Source organism: Sander vitreus, chromosome 24, assembly GCF_031162955.1.
Source record: "Sander vitreus isolate 19-12246 chromosome 24, sanVit1, whole genome shotgun sequence".
NCBI lineage: Eukaryota > Metazoa > Chordata > Actinopteri > Perciformes > Percidae > Sander > Sander vitreus.
In genome coordinates, this window is record NC_135878.1 from 8,501,772 (window position 1) to 8,522,719 (window position 20,948).

The following is a 20,948-nucleotide window of genomic DNA, read 5'->3' on the forward strand; positions in this document are numbered from 1 at the left end:
AAAATATGTTTTTGATGTCAAATGTTGTTAATTTCTCTGTTGCCATAAAGCTGCAAGTACATGAACACACAGACACACAGTGCGTGGCACTATCTTTGTGGGGACCCGTCATTGACATAATGCATTCCCTAGCCACTTACCCTAACCTTAACCTTCACAACTAGATACCTAACCTCAACCCTTACCCTCACCCTAACCATAAACTAATTCTAACCCTAATCCGGAAACTGAGTCTTAACCCTCAAACAGCCATTTAAACTTGTGGGGTCCAGCATTTTGGCTCCCACAAAGCTGTCAGGACCCACAAGTATACTGTATTCCTGGTTTTAGGACCCCACGAATATAGTTAAACAAGAAAAAAAACACACACACACACACAGTGCGTTTCACTATCTTTGTGGGGACCCGTCATTGACATAATGCATTCCCTAGCCACTTACCCTAACCTTAACCTTCACAACTAGATACCTAACCTCAACCCTTACCCTTACCCTCACCATAAACTAATTCTAACCCTAATCCGGAAACCGAGTCTTAACCCTCAAACAGCCATTTAAACTTGTGGGGTCCAGCATTTTGGCCCCACAAAGCTGTCAGGACCCCACAAGTATACTGTATTCCTGGTTTTAGGACCCCACGAATATAGTTAAACAAGAAAACACACACACACACACACACACACACACACACACTTGGCAGTAGCTCAGCACATACAGCTAACGCACTCAAAACCACAAACACATTTTCAGCAAAAAGACAGGATATGTGACAATACACACACAAAGAGATAGAAACACACCGCGAGCTGCAGTGGTGAACGACACAGTTTGCCCCGCTTATATTTCACTGGAAAAGTCACATCAGAATTTACACCATTTAATTAAAAACCTCACAGCGTACAGTTTATATGACATTTTTACATTAAAAGCAGATACTTGGAAGGATACAAACTAAATGCATTGTTATCTTAACTGCATAAAAACACATTTATCTGCATTATTACTATAATCCGGTTAACCTCTGTCCTTTTAAAAGCCAACATTGCAGGATGATCAAGTTTGTAAAAAAAAAAAACATAGTTTGTCAGGTAAAGAAAATGTGACCTGGAAACAACATTTAGTTTAAAAAATTACAAAGAACTGCATACAAATGTACATAACAAGTGTAGAAAAAGAAAGTAAAATAATGGAGGAAAAAAACAGTATCTGGAACAAAATAACTGTTCATGTTCATGTGAAATGAGATAGATAATAAATAATGTATTGTTAGTTTGAAGGAATAGTTTGACATTCAGGGATATAGGCGTGTTTGCTTTCTTCTGACAAGATGATTTTTATGTCATCTGACACAATACACATGTAATTTACTCAAGTATTAGGAAGATGACTTATATGTTAAAAAAGACAAACTGGAAAAGTACAAAAATAACCCTTTTAAAGAGGACTCTAAATAATATTTTGAGATTATGACCGTAATGTCTCATTATTTTTTGCAATAATGGCCTTTTATACCTAATAGTCTCTCTAACAAGATTAAACAAGATTACAGTTACCATTTGGTATCACATATAATAAAGTAATGTAATTGTAATACTGAGAAAGTGAAAAGAAAAGAAAAAAAAAAGAACTTTAGGAAATTAGGTTTCCTGAACTCCAACACTCACATGGTGTCACACTCTTGGTATTTTGGCAGCTTTCTTCCTGGGCTGAGGAAGAGGAGGAGGCTGCTCGTCATCAGTTTTATCAACTGGTCTCGGGGCCTGAGGGGAAGTGAAAAATGGAAGTCAGAGCAATTCAATTCAATTCAATTGTATTTATAGTATCTAATTATAACAAGAGTTATCTCAAGACACTTTACAGAGAGAGTAGGTCTAGACTACACTATAATTTACAAAAGACCCAATCATTTCCCACGAGCAAACATTTGGTGCAACAGTGGCGAGGACATTTTTTTTAGGCAAAAACCTCGGACAGACCCTGTCTCTTTACAGGCACTGATACAGATATACAGATATAGAGAATAGGATTCATAATAGTTATAGCAGTTGGAATGATGAACAGTGGCAGTTATAGTAACAATAGTCCATATCCTTCGCGTTCCACTTCCGGGATTGCTCCGGTGCTGCAGGAAATTCCAGCGGATGCATGTGTTTTCCATTTCCTTCTGCTTTCTTTGTGTTGAAATTTTAAATTCGGTGGACTCATGAGGACTATTGTTAACTGCTCCTCAGATCTCTGCAGGGTAAATCCAGACAGCTAGCTAGACTATCTGTCCAATCAGAGTTTTCTCTCGCACAACTACTGTTTTGCTGCGACTCTGTGCGGAGTTTAGCACCGCCCATGACGATTCTGATTGGTTTAAAGAAATGCCGTTAAACCAGAGCGCGTTTTCCTCCCATCCCAGAATGCTGTGCGGACTAGCCAGACCCTCCTCCAGAGCGCTTTGGAGGAGGGTCTGTCAAAGCGGGACTATAGTAACGATAAAGATAGTGGAACTATGACTAGAAGTAATAGTTGTAGCAGACGCCACACTGATCTTTCCATACGGTGTTGAGTTCTCAGATCCACTATAAGCTCCTACCTGTGCATGTCGTCGGGGGCTGGGCTGAGGGTGAGCGCTGGTCGGGTCCAGAGGTCGGAGATGCTGCTGCTGCTGCTGCTGCTGCTGCTCGCGGTGCTGTTTGGAGCGATGTTGGCGAGGACCGGTGTGGCCGGCCGGCTGCTGCTGCTGGCAACGGGGATGATGTGGACCGTGAGGATGTTGATGTTGATGCTGTTGGTCGTTGGTCCACGCCAAACGAAGCTCCCTCTCGTCTGATGATTGAGGAAATAAGCATAGATGACGGTTCCTGATCTTTAACATGTATCTTTTCATTACATGTTTTTCATTCGTATCATTTTGGCAAGAAAATAAAAGTGCTGTTTAACTTTAACCCTTGTGTTGTCTTCCTGTCGACCATGAACTTGTTGTCAAAATGTTTAATGTTTTTTGTCGGTTTCTTTCCCCCACGTTTTTGTCGCTTTCTTCGATGTTTTTGATTCTTTTTGTAAAAGTTGTCACTTTTTTCAACAGGTTTTTTTTATTTTATAAATTTTATAATAAACCTAATGTATGAGACATTATACCTAATGTTTTAGCAGAAACTATGAATTATTTTGAGTAATTGTTAAGATCAGAGGATGTTGAGTGGATCACAGACTGTTTGTGTCAAAGTTTAGTCAGGATGCTGTTCTGAAACCATTTAAATATTTTTTTTACAAATGCTATGACATTTAATAAAATGATGAATGCCAATAATCATTGATTTTACCTGTGAAGATCGCCATTCAACGTACATCGATGCTGTTTTGGGGCAATTTGGTTGAAAGAAACCCATATTTGTGATATAAAAAAAACTTTGAAAACAGGTCAAATTTGACCCGAGGAAAACACAAGGGGTTAAGTTCTTCACTTAAGAGCCATTTGTTGTATGCGTATATTTGAATATAAACAGTATACACAATTCTGGGCCCTGTAGGAAGTCATTCTCTATGGGCCTCTCCCCCACATCCACAGCTATTCATTCTAGCGTCTTTTTGGGCCCTCCTCACATGAGGACCCTGGGTACTCAGTCCCATTTCAACCCCCAGTCTGACACTAAATAATACACATTCTATCATTACAAATAGCTAAAGTTAAGGTAATGATACGTGCAAAGGTTGAGGCCATTTTTGAACATGAATTATTATTATTATTATTATGAAATAAAACAAACCCTTACCCTTCAGTTGCATGCGTTTTTTCCGTTTGGCGTAGACGCAGCAAACAACAACGACGATTATCAGCACCAGAACAACACCTGATGAGGATGGATAATAACAATGATTAGGGTAAGTTATATTATAGTATTTCAGCGGCACCACATACTGTACAGCACGCCATGAGGAGAGATATAAAAAGTCAAAAGATGTATTAGTATACACTATCGGATAAAAGATACTGCTAGAGCAAACATACCTCCTCCGGCGCCAATGATAATCCAGGTATTAATTCCTAATAATTCTTCTGGGAAAATTAACTCTTAGGGAGGAAAGAGGAAGAGAAGAAACACATTGAATAAGTATTGATTGCATGTATTTTCTTTTTCATTTCTTAAAATGGCTATTTTAGTGGTGTCGGTTAATAGGTGGGCTGACAATTCTTTTTCTTTTCTTTTTTACCTTTATTTATTCAGGGAAGGTTCACTGAGAGGATTGACTTGTAGAGAATTCACTTCTCTACAAGCTAAATCATATGTCAGAATTTATTGAGATGCGATGATCCCACAAAATGATTGTGCTTCACCCAGAAGTCTATTTATTTCTCCTTCAAATTCATTCCACTTAGGATTAAGGTGTTCCAATAAACAACCTGCTTTATACTGAGCAATTGTTATCAATGCTGTTCTGCGTGCAATCAATTCTAGTCCATGCATTTAATCAAACTGTGATTTCCATCACACGAGAGGTATAAGTCACAGGGACATGTGGCTGTACTAACCACTGGATAATACTCACTGTTCGTATAGCACGGATTCTGTGTAACAGAGTCACTGGTCTCAGAGCTGGCAGGGTTGGAAACTTTGCATTGGAAGGAATCTTTTTCCACCTCTTCGGCCTTCAGTGTCAGACTGTTGGTTTTCCCCGTTAATTTCTTGTTGTTCTGAAGCCATTCAAATTTGAGATCCTTGGCCTGCTGGATAAAGAGGTCATTAATAGATGGATTAGAGGGTTAACGTGACAATATGTAGACCTTTAAGTGTAAGAGAAAACACATTTTTAAGGACGCATACTATTTAATTAGGGTTTGATTTAGTTATCCAGACAGACAAGGGCTAAGATAAGTAGTTAGTAAATATGAATATCCAGTACGAATATTTGTTTTTGCGGGGTGAGAACCGTGAAACAATTTTTAGCTTAAATTTAGATTTTTACCTTGGCAAAATGACAAATGTTTCCCCGTTGTGTGGAGGAAATGCACATTTGCCGAGCTCAAACATCGACAAAAACATTTACATGCATTGAAAGAGAGAGTATTCTGTTACCCTGTCGTTTCTGATAATGGTTGTTTACAGCAGATGGCTAAAATGAACTAACATGATATTGATGACATAATAAAACCAGAAATTAGAAACCCAAACCGTAACCATACAGCAGCATCTGTATGTAAGTGCTCAAGCTTGGTTATAGAGGAGGGGGGGGGGGGGGGTCAGAGAAGACCCTTCTCTGTCTACGGCTTCTACAAACACATCTTTATTATTTGGGATCATTTGGATAATACTCCACTTACAATGTGGCCCTACGCTGCTTTGTACAGTAAATAAAACATATTGTACTTTCGTTCTCACCGTAGCTGGAACTTTGCAGGTAAATGTGACAGCTGGTAAGGAACAAACCTTCGTCACTTTGGGCTTCGGGACACGGTCTGAGTGGAGCAGATTAGATTGTTTCAAGCTCATTATGCATTGTAACAACACTAATTATCATTTCGATGACAAGCAAAATATGAAAACAGATGTAGTGATGTGAACTAATGACAACGTATTAAAACCAAATTTAGTTCTCTGATATTTGTTGATTATATTGCATGCCTAAAACAGCTTCTGATGCATCACAACACACCTATTACTAATATTTCATGTTCATATTGTGTGAATATGTGACCATGTCAACAGATAAGGTTACAGTAAACACGGTTTAGGAGCTTTGTTTCTGGGATGCACGGTATCATTAATAAATATATACTTGAATAAACAAAGGTAAATGTACATGAACAATTTGTTGTTACCTACCAAATATACATAAAAGTATGCTTTTCGGAGCCCCTTCTTGAAGTCCATTTTCTTTAAACAATTGTGGGGTATAGTTCCCCTTGTCGCTTTCCTTCAGATTCTTCAGTATCAGGGAACCATTTTCAGAAATGTCCTCCTTCTTCCCCACGACAACAGCGCCGCCTTTTCTTTGACTTAAGATTATATTTTCGTTGTGTTTCCATTGTAGTTTGTGAAACGGTTCCAGTTTTGAGGACAGAGGCACAACGAAGCTCTCTCCTTTTATAGCATTGTAGTCGCAACGATCCTGAGAATCTTTGGAAGAGAAAGAAAGGTGAAGAAATACATAGAATCAGTCAATGCCATGTATGCCAAACATTAGGATTCATCCTCTGGGGACTATGAATATCCTTTGTGTCAAACACTGGTGGTTAATGATACATATTTACTGTGGGCTCATAGTTTTTTCCCATATCCAATACAAGATTCCTGTTTTCAGATCAAATCATACTTTTTGGGCATGAAGCAGTAAGACCTCAGGGGAACCAACATAGTGACAAATGCCAGCCTCGTCTGTTACAGCCGGAGAGTGTGTGGTGTTACCGCCAACCAACAGCATCCCATTACCTTTGGGTTTTGGTCAGACAAAAGGCTGAGTAATATCTCAGAAGTGAACAAAAAATAGTTTTCCATGACGAGGAGTATACAGAAATAAAACGACACTAGTTTGATTGTTTCCCCCACCCACTGTAGGGCCACTCATGGTGAAACTGAGCGATTAAGAAGAACAACAAGTTCCAATTATAAAAGAAAAGCTGCCAGTGTGGATTAACCTTAACTGGGGGATAATTCAGTTCCAATTTAGCCACCTCACCTGCACATCTATGGCTTTAATAATTACATAACTGCAAATGTTATGTATATACAAAGTATAAAATTGATAGTCTGGCTATCACCAGACCAAGCTCGGTCTTTTAAGATTGAACATTAGTCCGGGGAGTCTACTCTGTATTTTCTACTGCACAAGAGGCGTGTTCAACGGGCATAGTTCAAATGACTCTGTACGCAATTGGATAGTCCTTCAACCAATTAGACCAACGATCCGGGTGACGTAGCAGCGACAGCGGCATCAACGGGTTGCTGCGCTTCGGTGGCCGAATGTAAACAAGAAGCTGCTTGTCATCGTGTTAAACCCATCCAATAGCATGCCAGGTAGATAAGCCAGTTTGTGATTGGTTCAACAAAATTGTAACGGAAGCAGGATGGATAAACGTACAGGTTTCCAGCCTGAGCTGCAGGGAGAAATCAAATCACCGGCAGATCAGGCTCTATAAAGTTAAAGGACTTGTTCCCAAAATAAACAGAAATGCTTATAACATTAGTAGGAATGTGGCTACTTCAAAATGAAACTCACTATAAAACGTTGGATTAACTCATGTCTCTGACAAGTCATTGACAACCGTTATTTATGTATCTTGGATTTATTTATAACATTATTTGTTGTTTGGATTTATAGTTATTTATAGTTTTTCTTTTCAGTTGTGTAGTTACAAAGTAGAACTAATTTAATTTTTCACTTTTTATTCTTTATCATTTTAACCTGCTCATTCCCTACTCATTCGTACATGAAATCTGAAACTGACAAAAGCATATTGAAAAGGAAACTCAGCAGCCGTCTTGCAGATCTTTTCACCTTGTCATCAAGGCTGATTGCACTGAAGATGGATGATGTGTGCATTATATCCTGTTGTCTGGGTTCAGACCACAGTCTGCTAAAAAGCCATGCACAGCAAAACACACTCCCATATGTGTGTCTGTCTCAACGTCCAACCTTCATTTCCATGTGCTGCAGATGACGGGCAGACTAGTGATTGTACCCAATTGTGACACGTAACCTTTTTTTTTTTTTTTTTTAATATACTAAATATGTATTATATATTATTGGTTTATATAAAAAGTAAATCAATAACATAGCAGTTTCTGTGGAAAAAAAGAAGTTGTAGAAAAGGGGCTTGAACATTTGATTTGCAATCACACAATCTATCTTTGACAGTTTCATTTTCTGTGAAGGTAACTCACAGGAGATTAGTGGTTACGTTAATATTTTCCTATATGATAATAATAAAAATACATATTGGCAGTTTAGGGCCTTCTTTGGAACACACATTTGAGTCACTAGTCAAGCAAGTGTCTTCAAATGTCTATTTAAGTGACAGTTACAAAAATGTCAAGGTCAGCGGGCAACTGCTCTCGCACATGTTAGAGTGCCAAGGTACACTTAAAAAAATAAAATAAATAAATAATAAAAATACCAGGAAATGTGCGATACCGTAATCCGTCCATGCTCCAATCATGGCATGGCTTTTAATCTAAATGACAATTGCTTTTTGTTTCGGATTCTCATGGAGGAATGTGCTTTTGAAATATAACTATCAGTATGATGATAATAATAGCAGCCCACAATTATAGTGGTTTAATCAAAGTTTCCAGCTCCACACCCACCTGTACAAAAACAGCTGTATGGAGCTTTAAAACAACGATTTGCTTAAAACACGATCCACTACTCTGATTGGCTGGTAGCACCTCTCTCTTTATTGTTACACTACTGCATATCTGACGATCACATCTAGCAGGATACAAGTTGAAATCATTAAAACCCCCCACAAAGTAAAGTTAGATCCTTGATAAAGTTAAATAAAAATGAGAGGAAGTTCGATGATGTAATTCATGACATCATCTAAAAGTTGGTGAAGTGGAAAGATTTCTCAAAGTGCAAAATCCACCTTAAGACATTTAAATTACCCATAACCCCCACTCTTAAAGGACTTCTCACATTTACATTTTTAAGCCTATTTTCACCTATAAAGATTAGATTGCTAAATATATCACAAACAGTTTTAATGTAACGTGTAATTCTGTGCCTCTTCAGTCAGTCTCGAGGACTCGTTGGTCCCAGTCCCAGAACTATTAGGGGCAGTATTTATTATATCTGAAGATAGAGGTGATAAAGTCCTGATCACAAGAGAACAATTTGGTATCTCGAGATATCACCATTATCTCGGGATAATGAGCCTAAAACAAGCAAAACCATTTGTTATCAAAAGTTGTAAATCTAAATGAAGACGGTTAGACCTTTTCTAACCTCAAAGAAAAAACTTTCCAGGAAGTAACAGCAGAACGCTATTTCTATGACACCACATCTTCACATCTCCGAGGCTGCAACAAAGAAACTGGCCAAACATCAACTTTGACATTTCAAAAATCAAACTGTTCGTCTGAAACAGCTAGAAGTGCTAAAAGTGCTGAATTGTATGTTCAGGTGAGAATCTATCAAATGCATTTATTTATTTTTTATTATTAATATGCAATGACTAAAAACAAGTAATGGCTGAAGTTCAAGACACAATAGTTTTTGAAAACATAAAAACTATTTTATAGTTGTATTGTTTTGATCAGCAACTCCTAAAGTTTGAAACAAATGTATTGCATATTTGAACAATATTTACATTAGATGGGAGAGCCTACACAAAAAGGATTAAAAAAGAAGTGCTGAGTGACAATTTAAGGTTTCATATTAATCAATCAATGTTATCAATTTTGTCACGTGAAATCGTACAAGGTACAATTCCAGTGAAATGTATTTGTACGGCAAAAAAACTCTCATTTAGTGAAATAATTATCTTCATTTTGTATCAATGTTTTGTATCATGCCACGGTCCAAAACGTGGCTATCATTTGCTGCATTTATGCCATTTTATATTCATATATTCTTTCTTATTATTTCAGTTGTTGCTTCTTTGTATTGTGTAACTGCTGTTTCTGTAGGTCATCGGTACTGAAGCGACTCTGCTTTGCTTCCTGTTCGTCCTCTGTAACCTCATTTCAGACCGACGTTACCACATCAGCAGCGCGTTCCTGCTGCAGTTAACGCCGTTTGATGATTTCTTGTCGTGTAACTATGGTATATTTCTGGCAGAAGTTTTCAACTCGCATTCACCCGCAATCACAAACTTTGCCTTTTTCGACAAAGTAGCAGCTAACGGGATGTAAACAGAAAAAAAGAAAGAACTACGTACATTTATGCTCACTAATGCACACACATACACCCTTATGGATGGAAACCAACCTTTTCATATTATAGAAGTTGTTTCATGTCATTCTTCTTCAACAGCACTCTCAGCGGGAATTGAACCCTCAACCCTGCCCATGTCAGTGACTTTAGCCACAGCTGCATGAACGTTTTTTTTAGCTCCTCTTTTGTGCCACAGCGATTAATCAACTTCATAATTGACTGATTTTGAAAACAGCCTTTAATTTGGATGTAGTCTATTTAGTTTTTGAGAATTTTTGTCAAAACAATAGTCAAATTTAAAGGACCGGTCAACTGTTCTTGCATGTTTTGGCCCATTTACTGTTTATCCTGCATCAATGCCAAGGCTAACCATAGTTTTTTTTGTTTTCCTACTTTATTTTTTTAAAACTGTTTAATTATTTGTTTAGTTGAGTATATACACCAAATGCACTTTTATTAATATGCAATGATAAAAACAAGTAATGGCTGGAAATGTAAAACAAGTTAGCACATATAAAACACTACAGCATGCATTAGAAAATGATCGGCATTAATATATGATTTGTACAGGACAGTAGAACAAATATCCAGGGCTGAAACATATTCATATAAGACCCTTATTCCACTCAACACACAATATTATAGCAGAGAAAAGAAGGGAAACATTTGAGAAGCACTTAAGAGTATTCAGTTGGCCAGAAAAAAGACGTTTTGCTTTTTTAAAAAATCCTATGAAAAAAAAAAAAAAAAATGTTAAGATGCAGAACTTTTACAAGAAGTAGGTCAGAAGTCTGATGCTAAAGGAAAATACATTCTGGTTTAATTTTCAAGTCAAATTGAAATCCTTAAAATCCTCAAATTACAACATCCTAATGAGGAACGGAATTGCTGAATTGTACGGTACCTGCGGGGGAGACGGCGAAGCAGCAGAGCAGGAGCAGAGAGATGGTGGAGACAGCAGCCATTTTCAGCGACATCCTCATCATATGAAAAAGAAAGAAGAACAGGCACTTTCCATTATCAAGGTTATTTCCTGTCAGAGCAGTTAGATCACCTCCTGTGTGTGTGTGTGTGTGTGTGTGTGGGTGTGTGTATGTGTGTGTGTGTGTGTGTGTGTGTGTCTGTGTGTGTTTATGGTTTCTCAAGGAAGTGATCCAAGGGGTCCTATCTACTTTCAAAGCAAGCATATCTAATGTTATATTTAGAGCAAACAGAGAGAAGTGCATTTCTTATTCTGCTTTAACAGCTTCAGTAACAACAAATATAGGCTAATCGTGACCGCAAGTTCAAGATTTTCAAAACACAAATGAATCCCAACACAAACACCAAACACTTACATTTTTTAGGTGACTCGTGGATTTGACTTTAAAAGCATAAACTGATCAGTTGGAAACCACTTCCTCTTGTATTGTGTATGTTTTTGGCCAGCCTGGCAACTGATATTATGAACTGACTTCATTTGTTTCCTAACCATTCTCCGTCTTCAGCAGATCTTCGTGCCGTTTCATTAACATTTTTACATCACGTAAATAACAATTTTCGTTTTTTATACAATTAAGAACAGAACGGTCCCGTTAATGTAGTTATGAGCGTCTAAAATAAAGGTAAATGTGCACATTTTCCTAGGCTGTAAAATGAGACTAAATGAGGGAAGAAACAAACTGTTTTGTATGTCTGACAACACCGACGTGAGCTTGATCTATTTCAGGAGAGGTTTTGCATTTTTTTTTTCGAATTTTGAAATGTCATTTCTGAAAGCTTTAGGAATTCTACTTACAGAAAAGTTGAAAGTTTTGTCATTAAGAATCGGCAATAATTCAAACTTCTGTGGCTGCAATCTGACAAAGAAGCTCGTCCAATTTTATTTTCAGAAGAACAAATTTGCTACATTTTTTTATTTTGCTTGAAAAAGAAGTCGCATCATCATCTGACAAATGTTACAGACAGCAGCATCCCCCAGGTGAACTGTCATACATACTGCAACAAGTTTAAAATGTTGTAATTTACTTTGATAAACAACCCTACTGCTGCAGCTGCAAACTCAAACCTCTAATGTATGTTACACTCCAACTACAACGGGAGCAGATATTGTGCCAAAATGTATGTCAGCTAAATATCTGGTGTCGATAGGTGGTGTGCCCTCATTTTGTTCTGAAAACGGCTGCAGGGGAAATGTTTTGACCCATATGTAGCTTGAGTTGTGGTTTCCCATCACAAACACAATATCTGAGCCGAAAGTTCTTTTTGAATGTAATCATAGCATTTGGATGATCAATTTTGGGAAACTTGGATCATACGATAAAGATCTAACACTGAAAAAGAAAGTAAAACAAGTAGCAACAGGGATTGTTTAGCTGTTAAGCAGGAGCACAACATCATTAAAAGCATAATTTTTTACCCAATACCTACAAATATTGATATTGCGACGATATTATAGAGTTGACTATTGGTGCTTTCACAAAATATGTACACATTGAGATTTTTGATGAATAATCATCAGTAATGTGGATACAGAGAAAGGACAGACTGGTGAAGGTTTTGAAGAGACACTAGCTGTAGAGTTGTGAGTAGAGTGTGATAAAAAGACATAATCAATAATAAACTAAACACTACTGTGGCTTCAGTTTACATGAGAAGCAGGAACAAACTCACTGAAGCAGCAACATTTCTGTAACATTTTAATTATCTTTTTTAATTATGTTTCACATCCTCCTGTGAAGCTTTATTCTTCTTTTGGTTTCGGATTCAGACCTTAAACTTCTTTCCCGTATGGGATTCAAATTGGATACGCACGGCCAACGGATTCATAGTAAATGTTGCATGCTTGAACTTGATTCTGTTTGCGATTTTATCTCATCGATGGTGACTCCTGATGAAACCCCCAAAATACTTTGTAGGCGTGCATATTGGAATCCTACACCCCGAGGACGGTGAAATGAAATACACAAAAATGATTGAATGTTCTGTTAAATCCATTTGAAGTAGGGTGCTAAGTTTGTGTTTAATATGATAATACCATTGTGTGGGTACTTTATTAGCTCAGTTATTTACCATATTAAAATACATTCATGTGATGGGCATTAAGCACAGTGGTGGAAGAAGTATTCAGATCCTTTACTTAAGTAAAAGTACTAATACCCCACTGTAAAAATACTCCGTTACAAGTAAAACTCCTGCATTGAAAATGTTGCTTAAGTAAAAGTATGTAAGTATCAACAAGGAAATGTACTTAAAGTATTAAAAGTAAAAGTACTCAAAATACTCTAATATGTGTTTCGTGTATTTGTAAAGTAACTAGTAACTAAAGCTGTCAGATGAATGTAGTGGAATAAAAAGCACAATATTTCTCTCTGAAATATGTACTGTATGTAGCAGAGTACAAATAGAAAATGGCATTAAAAAAGAAAAGACTCAAGTAAAATAAGTACCTCAAATGTGTACTTAAGTACAGCACTTGAGTTTTTACTCAACTACTTTGTTTCCATTCCACCACTGATTAAGCATGGGCAACTCAATGTCCACAGCCGAATGATGGTGCCACTAACAAGCTCCCACTTGCTCTGCTATTTACAGAAACTGCCTTGAAACAATGCTATAAATGTTAAGTTTAAAATGCTTACAGTACTTTATTAATGCTGCTATTATGGATTTCATTTGTCACTAAGGAGCAGCAGAACAAGCTATAACTAGACTTATTATCACCTAATGTTGAATCACATGTTAGCAACAAAAAGTGCCAGTGATACTCTCAACTGCAGTTGCCCACAGGGTGGCACCATTATACTACATGTGCATGTAGTTCAAAACGATGACACCAATGCAATGTTGCATGCAATGTCAGTTTAAATGTCAAATATGTCAAGCTGCATTCCTCCCTTAATGAGTAATCTGTATTTTTTGTATTATATAATTGACATACAAAGGAATGGTTGACAGCACTACAGTTGCTATACTACCATGTTTACAGACATTACAGATTTAGACGGACTTTTAATAACCTCAGAACTAATATTGTGCTGTTTTGACTTTGCGTTTCTATTAAAATAACCTGTCAGGGTTCTTCCAGTCCTGTGTTTGGCACTATGGGGATTTCCTTTCATCTATATTTAGGGTCACATTAAAATGCATTTATGTGATGAGCATTAAAGGCCCAGTGTGTAACGTGTTTAGTTGTTCATTATCAAAATCTGTTTTGCCCGTTCATAAACTCATGAATATTTACCACCACCATCAATTCCAAGTATTCCTTTTGGCTTGAAATTTTACATTTGCGTTCACATGAACTGGGGTAGACGCTCCATATTCATGCTCCATCTTGAAATGCGTTAGCCGGTAAGGGACATACAGGACATACTGCTCCGCCTTTCATGTTTTCGCTGTCACATGACAAACTCACAGGTGCTGCTAATGCTGCTAATGGGTATGGTAGCTTCCCGGCCCCCGGCAAGTTTGAAGAAGGAAACATGGAGGACCACACGTGTTCAAAATCCAAATTTCAGGAACAGGAGTCTTCTTCTTCGCCCAGAAAAAGAAAAAGGACATTGAAAAGAGCAAGAGACCGTCTTTTTGAAGCGTGAAGGCTACCGTAGCTGTAATACGTACTTTGAACTGCGTGGCGCGAGAGAGTTGATTACGATATATGATCTCAACGCTAGATGGGAGAAATTCCTACACATTGGACCTTTAAGCATAGTGGTGGAAGAAGTATTCAGATCCAAGTACTAATACCACACTGTAAAAACAATCTATTAAAAGTCCTGCATTATTCTATTAAAATAACCTGTCAGGGTTCTTCCAGTCCTGTGTTTGGCACTATGGGGATTTCCTTTCATCTATATTTAGGGTCACAGATTATACTTTTAAATGTTCAAAAACCAAGCACGTAAACCTTTAAGCAAAATACTCACTAAAAATGTCTCTTAACACTTTTTTGTCTACTCTCTATATTAGTCTTTAGTCACATATGTAGAATATAGGAAACCAATACATGGAAATAACTTCACCTCATTAAAATACAAATGTATTTAGTTTATTAATCTATACACCAGTAATTATCAGAAATATACAGATCCCCATTTTGATGTATTTCTGACTTTTATATATCATTATATAAAATAATTAGAAATAGTATCAAGATTCTAACTTTTAGGTTGAAAACTTTTTTATGAGATACAAAGTCATATTTATTAAATATGATTTATTTAAAAAAAATTAATAATTTAAGATTCTTTTTTGGGGGTTTCATGGCCTTTAATCGACAGGACAGCTTGAAGAGAGGAAGAGGAGGGGAGGGGGCGACATGCAGCAAAGGACCGTGGGTCGGATTCAAACCCGGGCCAGTGCCAAGGACTCAGCCTCTACTGGGTGAGCTAGAGGTCAGTACTTCTACACGAGTTATGAGTAGAAAGGACTTGATTTGAAATCTGCTTTATTTGTGAAGCAGAGGCAGGGGCTTTAGATAAAAGGTCCCGGCTCAGTTTGTGTATACTGCTTCTATAAACTTGAGAGACCAGGATGTAAAACTTTTAAAATCTGATTTATGGCATCTGTGCTTCATGAGACAGCATGGAGAAAGGTAGTTCTGTCCAGATCAGATGTTGTGATGGAGTGAGTTCATACTGTAGCAGCACGACAGGCTGACTGTTTGTGTCCCTATGGGGGACACAGATGACCCTCTTCTGTTAAATGGGCCTTTATAAATAGAGCAGTTATTTTTCCACTGCTCTGATCCAACTTGCTTGTACATTAGACACAAACCCCTTTAGATACCTCCGCCTCCAATCACAATCCTCTACCTCAACAACCAATCGCAGCTATTCAGATGACTTCATCATCATGTCCGAATGCTCTAAATAACCAAAGCCAATCAGATATTTCAACTAGACTGCGTCAAACCAAATGTTCCTCACTCTTGTAGGAGTGTTGGGATGAGCAGAGTGACCGTCCTTCAACTAGATAACATTCAACCTCTTGCTCAAAGGCCCTTCAGACGGATACCGGGGCCCTACAACTCCAGAGGCTGGAGTCATGTGACTCATTTAAGAAACATGTCTAAAAAAAAGACACATAACCAGTCTCCAGCTTGTCACTTTGTTCAAAATATTAAAAAAACAAGCCTTGCTGTAGAATTTTAGCCCGACTTGCCCAAGTTGATATTGACTCATGACCTCAGAACAGAATAAAATCCTGGGTATAGCCCTGTGGATATATTTTGATGAGCCTAACTTTTCACAAGTAAATAAATAACTAACTAGGAGGAAATAACTATAAATAGTTGGGAAGGGCCACTCATTCATGTCTGCTCTTTACCACCTGTCTATCTTGTAAAGGCAAAGATTGACAAAAAAATATATTTCCGGTTTGAAAATAAGATGAAAACACTAATAATTATATCACATACCAAATATCAAATCTTTAAACGTGCTCAAAAGTCAACTGAGATAGTTTTTCCCGAGACCGTTTTGCAGAGGCACCGTCGCTGTGTCCGGAGCGTAGGCCACTGCGATTGGTTTAATGAAATACAAACAACCCAGAGCGTTTTTTTTTTTCTTTTTTTCTGTCTATCCTGAAATGTATGTGTGGTAGAGCCAGACTGCAGGACTCCCAACAGAGAACAGTTCAGCACAGTCTGTTGTACTCTCGAAACTGCCTTTGTGATTCTTTTAATAGACTCGATGTGATGACATGATATTGATGACACAATGGAAAGAATGTCCACTGTGCTTTAATGACGGCCAGTGATAACAACATTTAGTTATGCATTTAGTAGCCAGCTCTCTCTCTACAATACATCTACTGTAATCCTCTCTAGATGTCAGCTGGAACTACTGTTCTCTGACACTCTGTTCAGTAATATTTAAACGCTAACAGCTAATATTAGGAGTTTTGAGACAGAGTTTAAAACACTCATTATTGTTGGTTGCATGGATAAACAGCTAATTAAAACAACTTCACTTCTCTCCAGCTCACAGAGACTCAACAGAATCATGAGGTAGTCCAGTATTTTGTAAAATGGATACATACAGCAGTTGTGGCTCTGATCTCACAGTATATAGGCCCCTGTTGATTTGGGTTTCTATTTTCGGAGGAATAACAAGTGTGTCCAAAAATCCAGTGCACTGGATTTGTGTCCCGAGGCATTCCAAAATTGAGCGATGATTGCCGGGTATCTCTGGGGAACGCCATCATTTGGAGATGCTGGATTTGAGCGATTATTATGGAGACGTGACAGGGGACGACGGCGATCAGGTGCAAAGTTTTATTTCGGGAGGCCCGGCTGCATTTGTTTTATGTGGGTTTTGTTAAAGAAGTATGATACACATGCCTGGATTAGTGTTCCAGCAGTAGTCCGCTGTTGCTTTCGGCTCTACATAAGTAGAATGGGTTAAAAGTAATTTGAGTCAGATCAGGTGTTGACCGAAGGAGGATGCCAACTATTGTGTCTGTTGGATTTGTGGTGTTTCACATTTAGTAAGGCGGGGTGTGTTTGATTTATTTTAGCTGGACAGATGAGGTGTACTGGCTTTGTGGATGATTTCAGGAGATGTAAAAGGAGGATGCCTGAGATCGGGGGTGCTGCATTATCTTTTATTGGGAGAACTGGCAGCTGGGATAGTGTTCAATAACTGGGGAGACTTCCTTTGGTTTTCTCTGGGACCTCCTGAGGAGGAAGCTTCCCAGCAGCTGGGATGGATTCAGTGTCTTGCTCGAAGACACCTCAGCAGGCTGGATGCAAAGAGTTATGGGATTAAATCTGCATATCTCCAAGATGTACAGAACGACGTCTCCAACCACCAGGCTAGCTTGCTCTCTCTGAAAAAGCCTCTATTAGGGCTTCAGATGAGATAAAGAACCATTTATGAACTATGAAATGCCTCAAAGAGCTGTATGACAAACATATCTCAAATCATCCAGAACTCCTCCACCATCCAGACAGACTTTTGGCTGCAAAACAAACACAGGGTCTGCAGGTTTTAAAGGCACCCCGCACATGTAAAGCAAACCCTATCTGTCGGCGCACATTTGTTCCTTTGTTTGGTCGGTAATTAACGCGTGGCATCGGTGTAGATGTGTTTTTTGAACAAACAATTGCCAATCAATAACTTGTTGTCCAAGAGTTCAAACTTAAAGTTGGATATGACAATCCAAACTAATCAAACTAAATAATGGTTCTTCTTTTAGTCTTACCACGTTATCATACACTTAACCACCTTTTCACCATACACCTAACCATGGTCAAAAAACGGTGACGCGGGCTGAACCCAATAGGCCCCATTTAAATCAACTTTTACCACCCCCAGTGTCACACGCTGGTTGCCAATGAAATGGCTCCAACACCATCCACAGACAACATCAAAACCCCTTTATCACAACAAAAAACTATGAATGACTATGAATGTAATTTAGAGGAACACCTTTGTATCAACCTACTGAGATTCCATATTTATACGCTAATAAATACAATGCTTGCTTGAGTCATTATGGTTCCACAGAGAAACTCTACACTAACCAAAGACACCTAAAGAACCGTCCCTGCTCTGTGTGTTGTTGTTCAGTCAGACTCTCACATGCTCCCCTCTAGGCTGTAAACACTATCAGTCAATCTCTTCATGTTAAAACCTATCATGTCACTCGTGTTGTATTTTTATTGCTGACGTGGAGCCTCCTGGTCTCTAGTGTAATTAATATAATCAACTTAATGTAAATAAAGTGTTTGACTGAAAATATGATGTATCCTCACACACACACACATACACACACACACACACACGCACGCACACACACGCACGCACGCACGCACACACATCCAGCTGATTGAATTGTCGGCATGTCTTAATTGCCGGCATCAACAATCCAGATAACTCCTTTAAATGAAATCATCAGATTAAGGTGTATGTGGTCTGTGTTTCAATCGCAGTAGTCTTGTAATCACATTAGGTTCAGTGAATTATTGTGCATACTGATGCAGCCATGGCTGTGTCAGAAACATTAGAGTTCTGTTTTTGTAACCTTGCTCTGTGATGGATTAATTATCCATTTGATCGAAGATATGACCTGAGCTTCTGAGGTATACAGTATATCATTTTGAGCTTTTAAGTGCTATACTGTACATCATACAGTACTTTCAGCACTACTTTGCAAGAGTAACATTTGACATATTTACCCCCACTACTTGGAAATGCTCTACATTGTCTTTAATGTTTTAAAAAACCAGCCCTACGCTGCCTGAAGGAACCTTTTAACCCACCTGAGTTTCCAAATTCGATTTCTCTTAATGTAATCTTTTTTGAAATTCTATTCGCAAAAACTTTAATGTCATTGGAGTGAGTTTCAGAGGAGAATTGTTGTGTCTTGGGTTGGTACTGTGCTTCAAAAGCCCATTTCAGATAAACCCTGTTCTTAGACAGAGGCCTCTGGGGAAAAGCTGGTTGTAGGCTTCTCCACATAGCTGGCTATATCTGGAGAACAGAGAGAGAGAGAGAGAAAAAAAAGAAGAGAGAAAGAGAGAATGTGTGTGAAGCTGCCAACAGCAGCAGTAAGTCCTCCAGAGTAAACACAGCTGATGGGGGTAAACCCTCCCTCCATCCATTCTTCCATCCATCCATCTTCACCCCTAAAATGCCCTCTCTCCCTCTCCCATCATCATCATCTATCTCTTTTCCTCTATCTCTTTCTCATGTGTTACAATATACAATTGCGTCAACAAAATGACAAGGAGGGTTTTCAAAAGCATAATGAATGCCAGTGTTATTAGCTATAATGCAATCAATTAATATCTCATTTCAGTTACAGCTTTGTGCAGGATGAAAAGAGACAAAGGTAGCTTAGGACAGGGCCTTTGTAAGCGAATCAACACTTCCTTCTGTAAAGTCACAGCTGACATGTAGTACAAACATCCCTGGTTTATTTACAATATACTGTGGAGTTATGTGTAGCCAAGTGTCTGTGACAGGAGTAGGCATTGTTTACTGTACTTCCTATCCTGCATACTTTGTGTGTACTCGGAGGGAATAAGACCACATTCAGACTAGGGCTGGGCAAAATATCATATTATATCGATAGTATCCCTTTAAGTGTTCTTGAATCATGAAGCAACATGGCCCCACAAAGCTTACTTTTTTTTTAAACGCAAGTGCTGTTTTCCGTCTGAATACCCGATTAGAAAGTACATCCACAACAGGACAGATCAGGGCCAAATCATCCCCTGTAAATACTGGAATTTCTTTCTTTGAGTACACTTGATTTTGCCCAGTGTAAACATACCTAAACATGGCCACACTAAGGGAGGTAACTCCATTGTTATTCTTGAGATTAGAGCAGAAAAAGCAGCAGTGGTGACAAGATCTGTGGTTTCTCATTTGGCGTTTCTCATTTGGCCTGCTGGAGGAACCCAGAATAATCCTCTGGTGTCTGAGAACATCCATTACAAGTTTCATGAGAATGTGGCGGCCAATTGAGTCAACGATGTTTTTTGGGGTTTTCATGCATGTCTTCTGTACTTACCTCTTTGGACAGCAGAGAAGAAATTCTCCTTCTCTGCTGACTAGCAGCAGAGGTGTTGTCTGTTTTCTCTGGCCTGCTGTGGTTTTCTGCGACGAGTTGTTTCTCTCACTCTGCATCTTCCTCTCTTTCTCGTCTGAGGTCAGAGCAGTCTCACATTTCACCATGTAAGGCTGCAGAGCTCTAGTACTCCTGGGACAAAAAAAAGAAAAGAGACAACTATTTTCTTGTGGAATATTTTTCTTTTTTATATATATATATATATTTTTTATATATATATTTTTTATATATTTTTTTTATATATATATATATAATTCTTTTACAGCTAGAAATAAAATCAATGTGTTTGAAAAGATGGAGAAAAGAAGAGGATGATAAAAATGAGACACTTATAGTCCATCAGATATACAGTACATGTATAATTCTCACACAACAGATGTGTTGCCAGTACAATTCTTCATACTACATACATAATAGGCCTACTGTACACGGATTATCAGTAACCCAGGTATCATAAAAGGCAAATGTGACACCTTTACATGAGTTTGAAAAGGATCTTGATGGTGAAAGATTGTATTTTTTCTTTTA

At 38.1% G+C, this 20,948-nt stretch overlaps 1 protein-coding gene across 2 annotated transcripts; it reads right to left on the minus strand.

Moving 5' to 3' along the window:
* Positions 1–860: 860 nt before the first annotated feature.
* On the minus strand, positions 861–20,542 carry LOC144512692 (cell adhesion molecule CEACAM7-like). 2 transcript variants are annotated; one of them, XM_078243543.1, is made up of 9 exons: positions 20,364–20,542; positions 10,765–10,838; positions 5,810–6,103; positions 5,366–5,442; positions 4,536–4,710; positions 3,997–4,059; positions 3,761–3,838; positions 2,581–2,813; positions 861–1,759 (listed from the first exon to the last, which is right to left on the minus strand). In XM_078243543.1, the coding sequence occupies exons 1-9, from the start codon at positions 20,525–20,527 to the stop codon at positions 1,670–1,672; spliced, it is 1,248 nt and encodes a 415-aa protein (XP_078099669.1). In that variant the 5' UTR covers positions 20,528–20,542; the 3' UTR covers positions 861–1,669. The 2 variants fall into 2 exon arrangements, with proteins under 2 accessions (XP_078099669.1, XP_078099668.1); XM_078243542.1 differs by having other exon boundaries at positions 4,536–4,713.
* Positions 20,543–20,948: the final 406 nt, after the last annotated feature.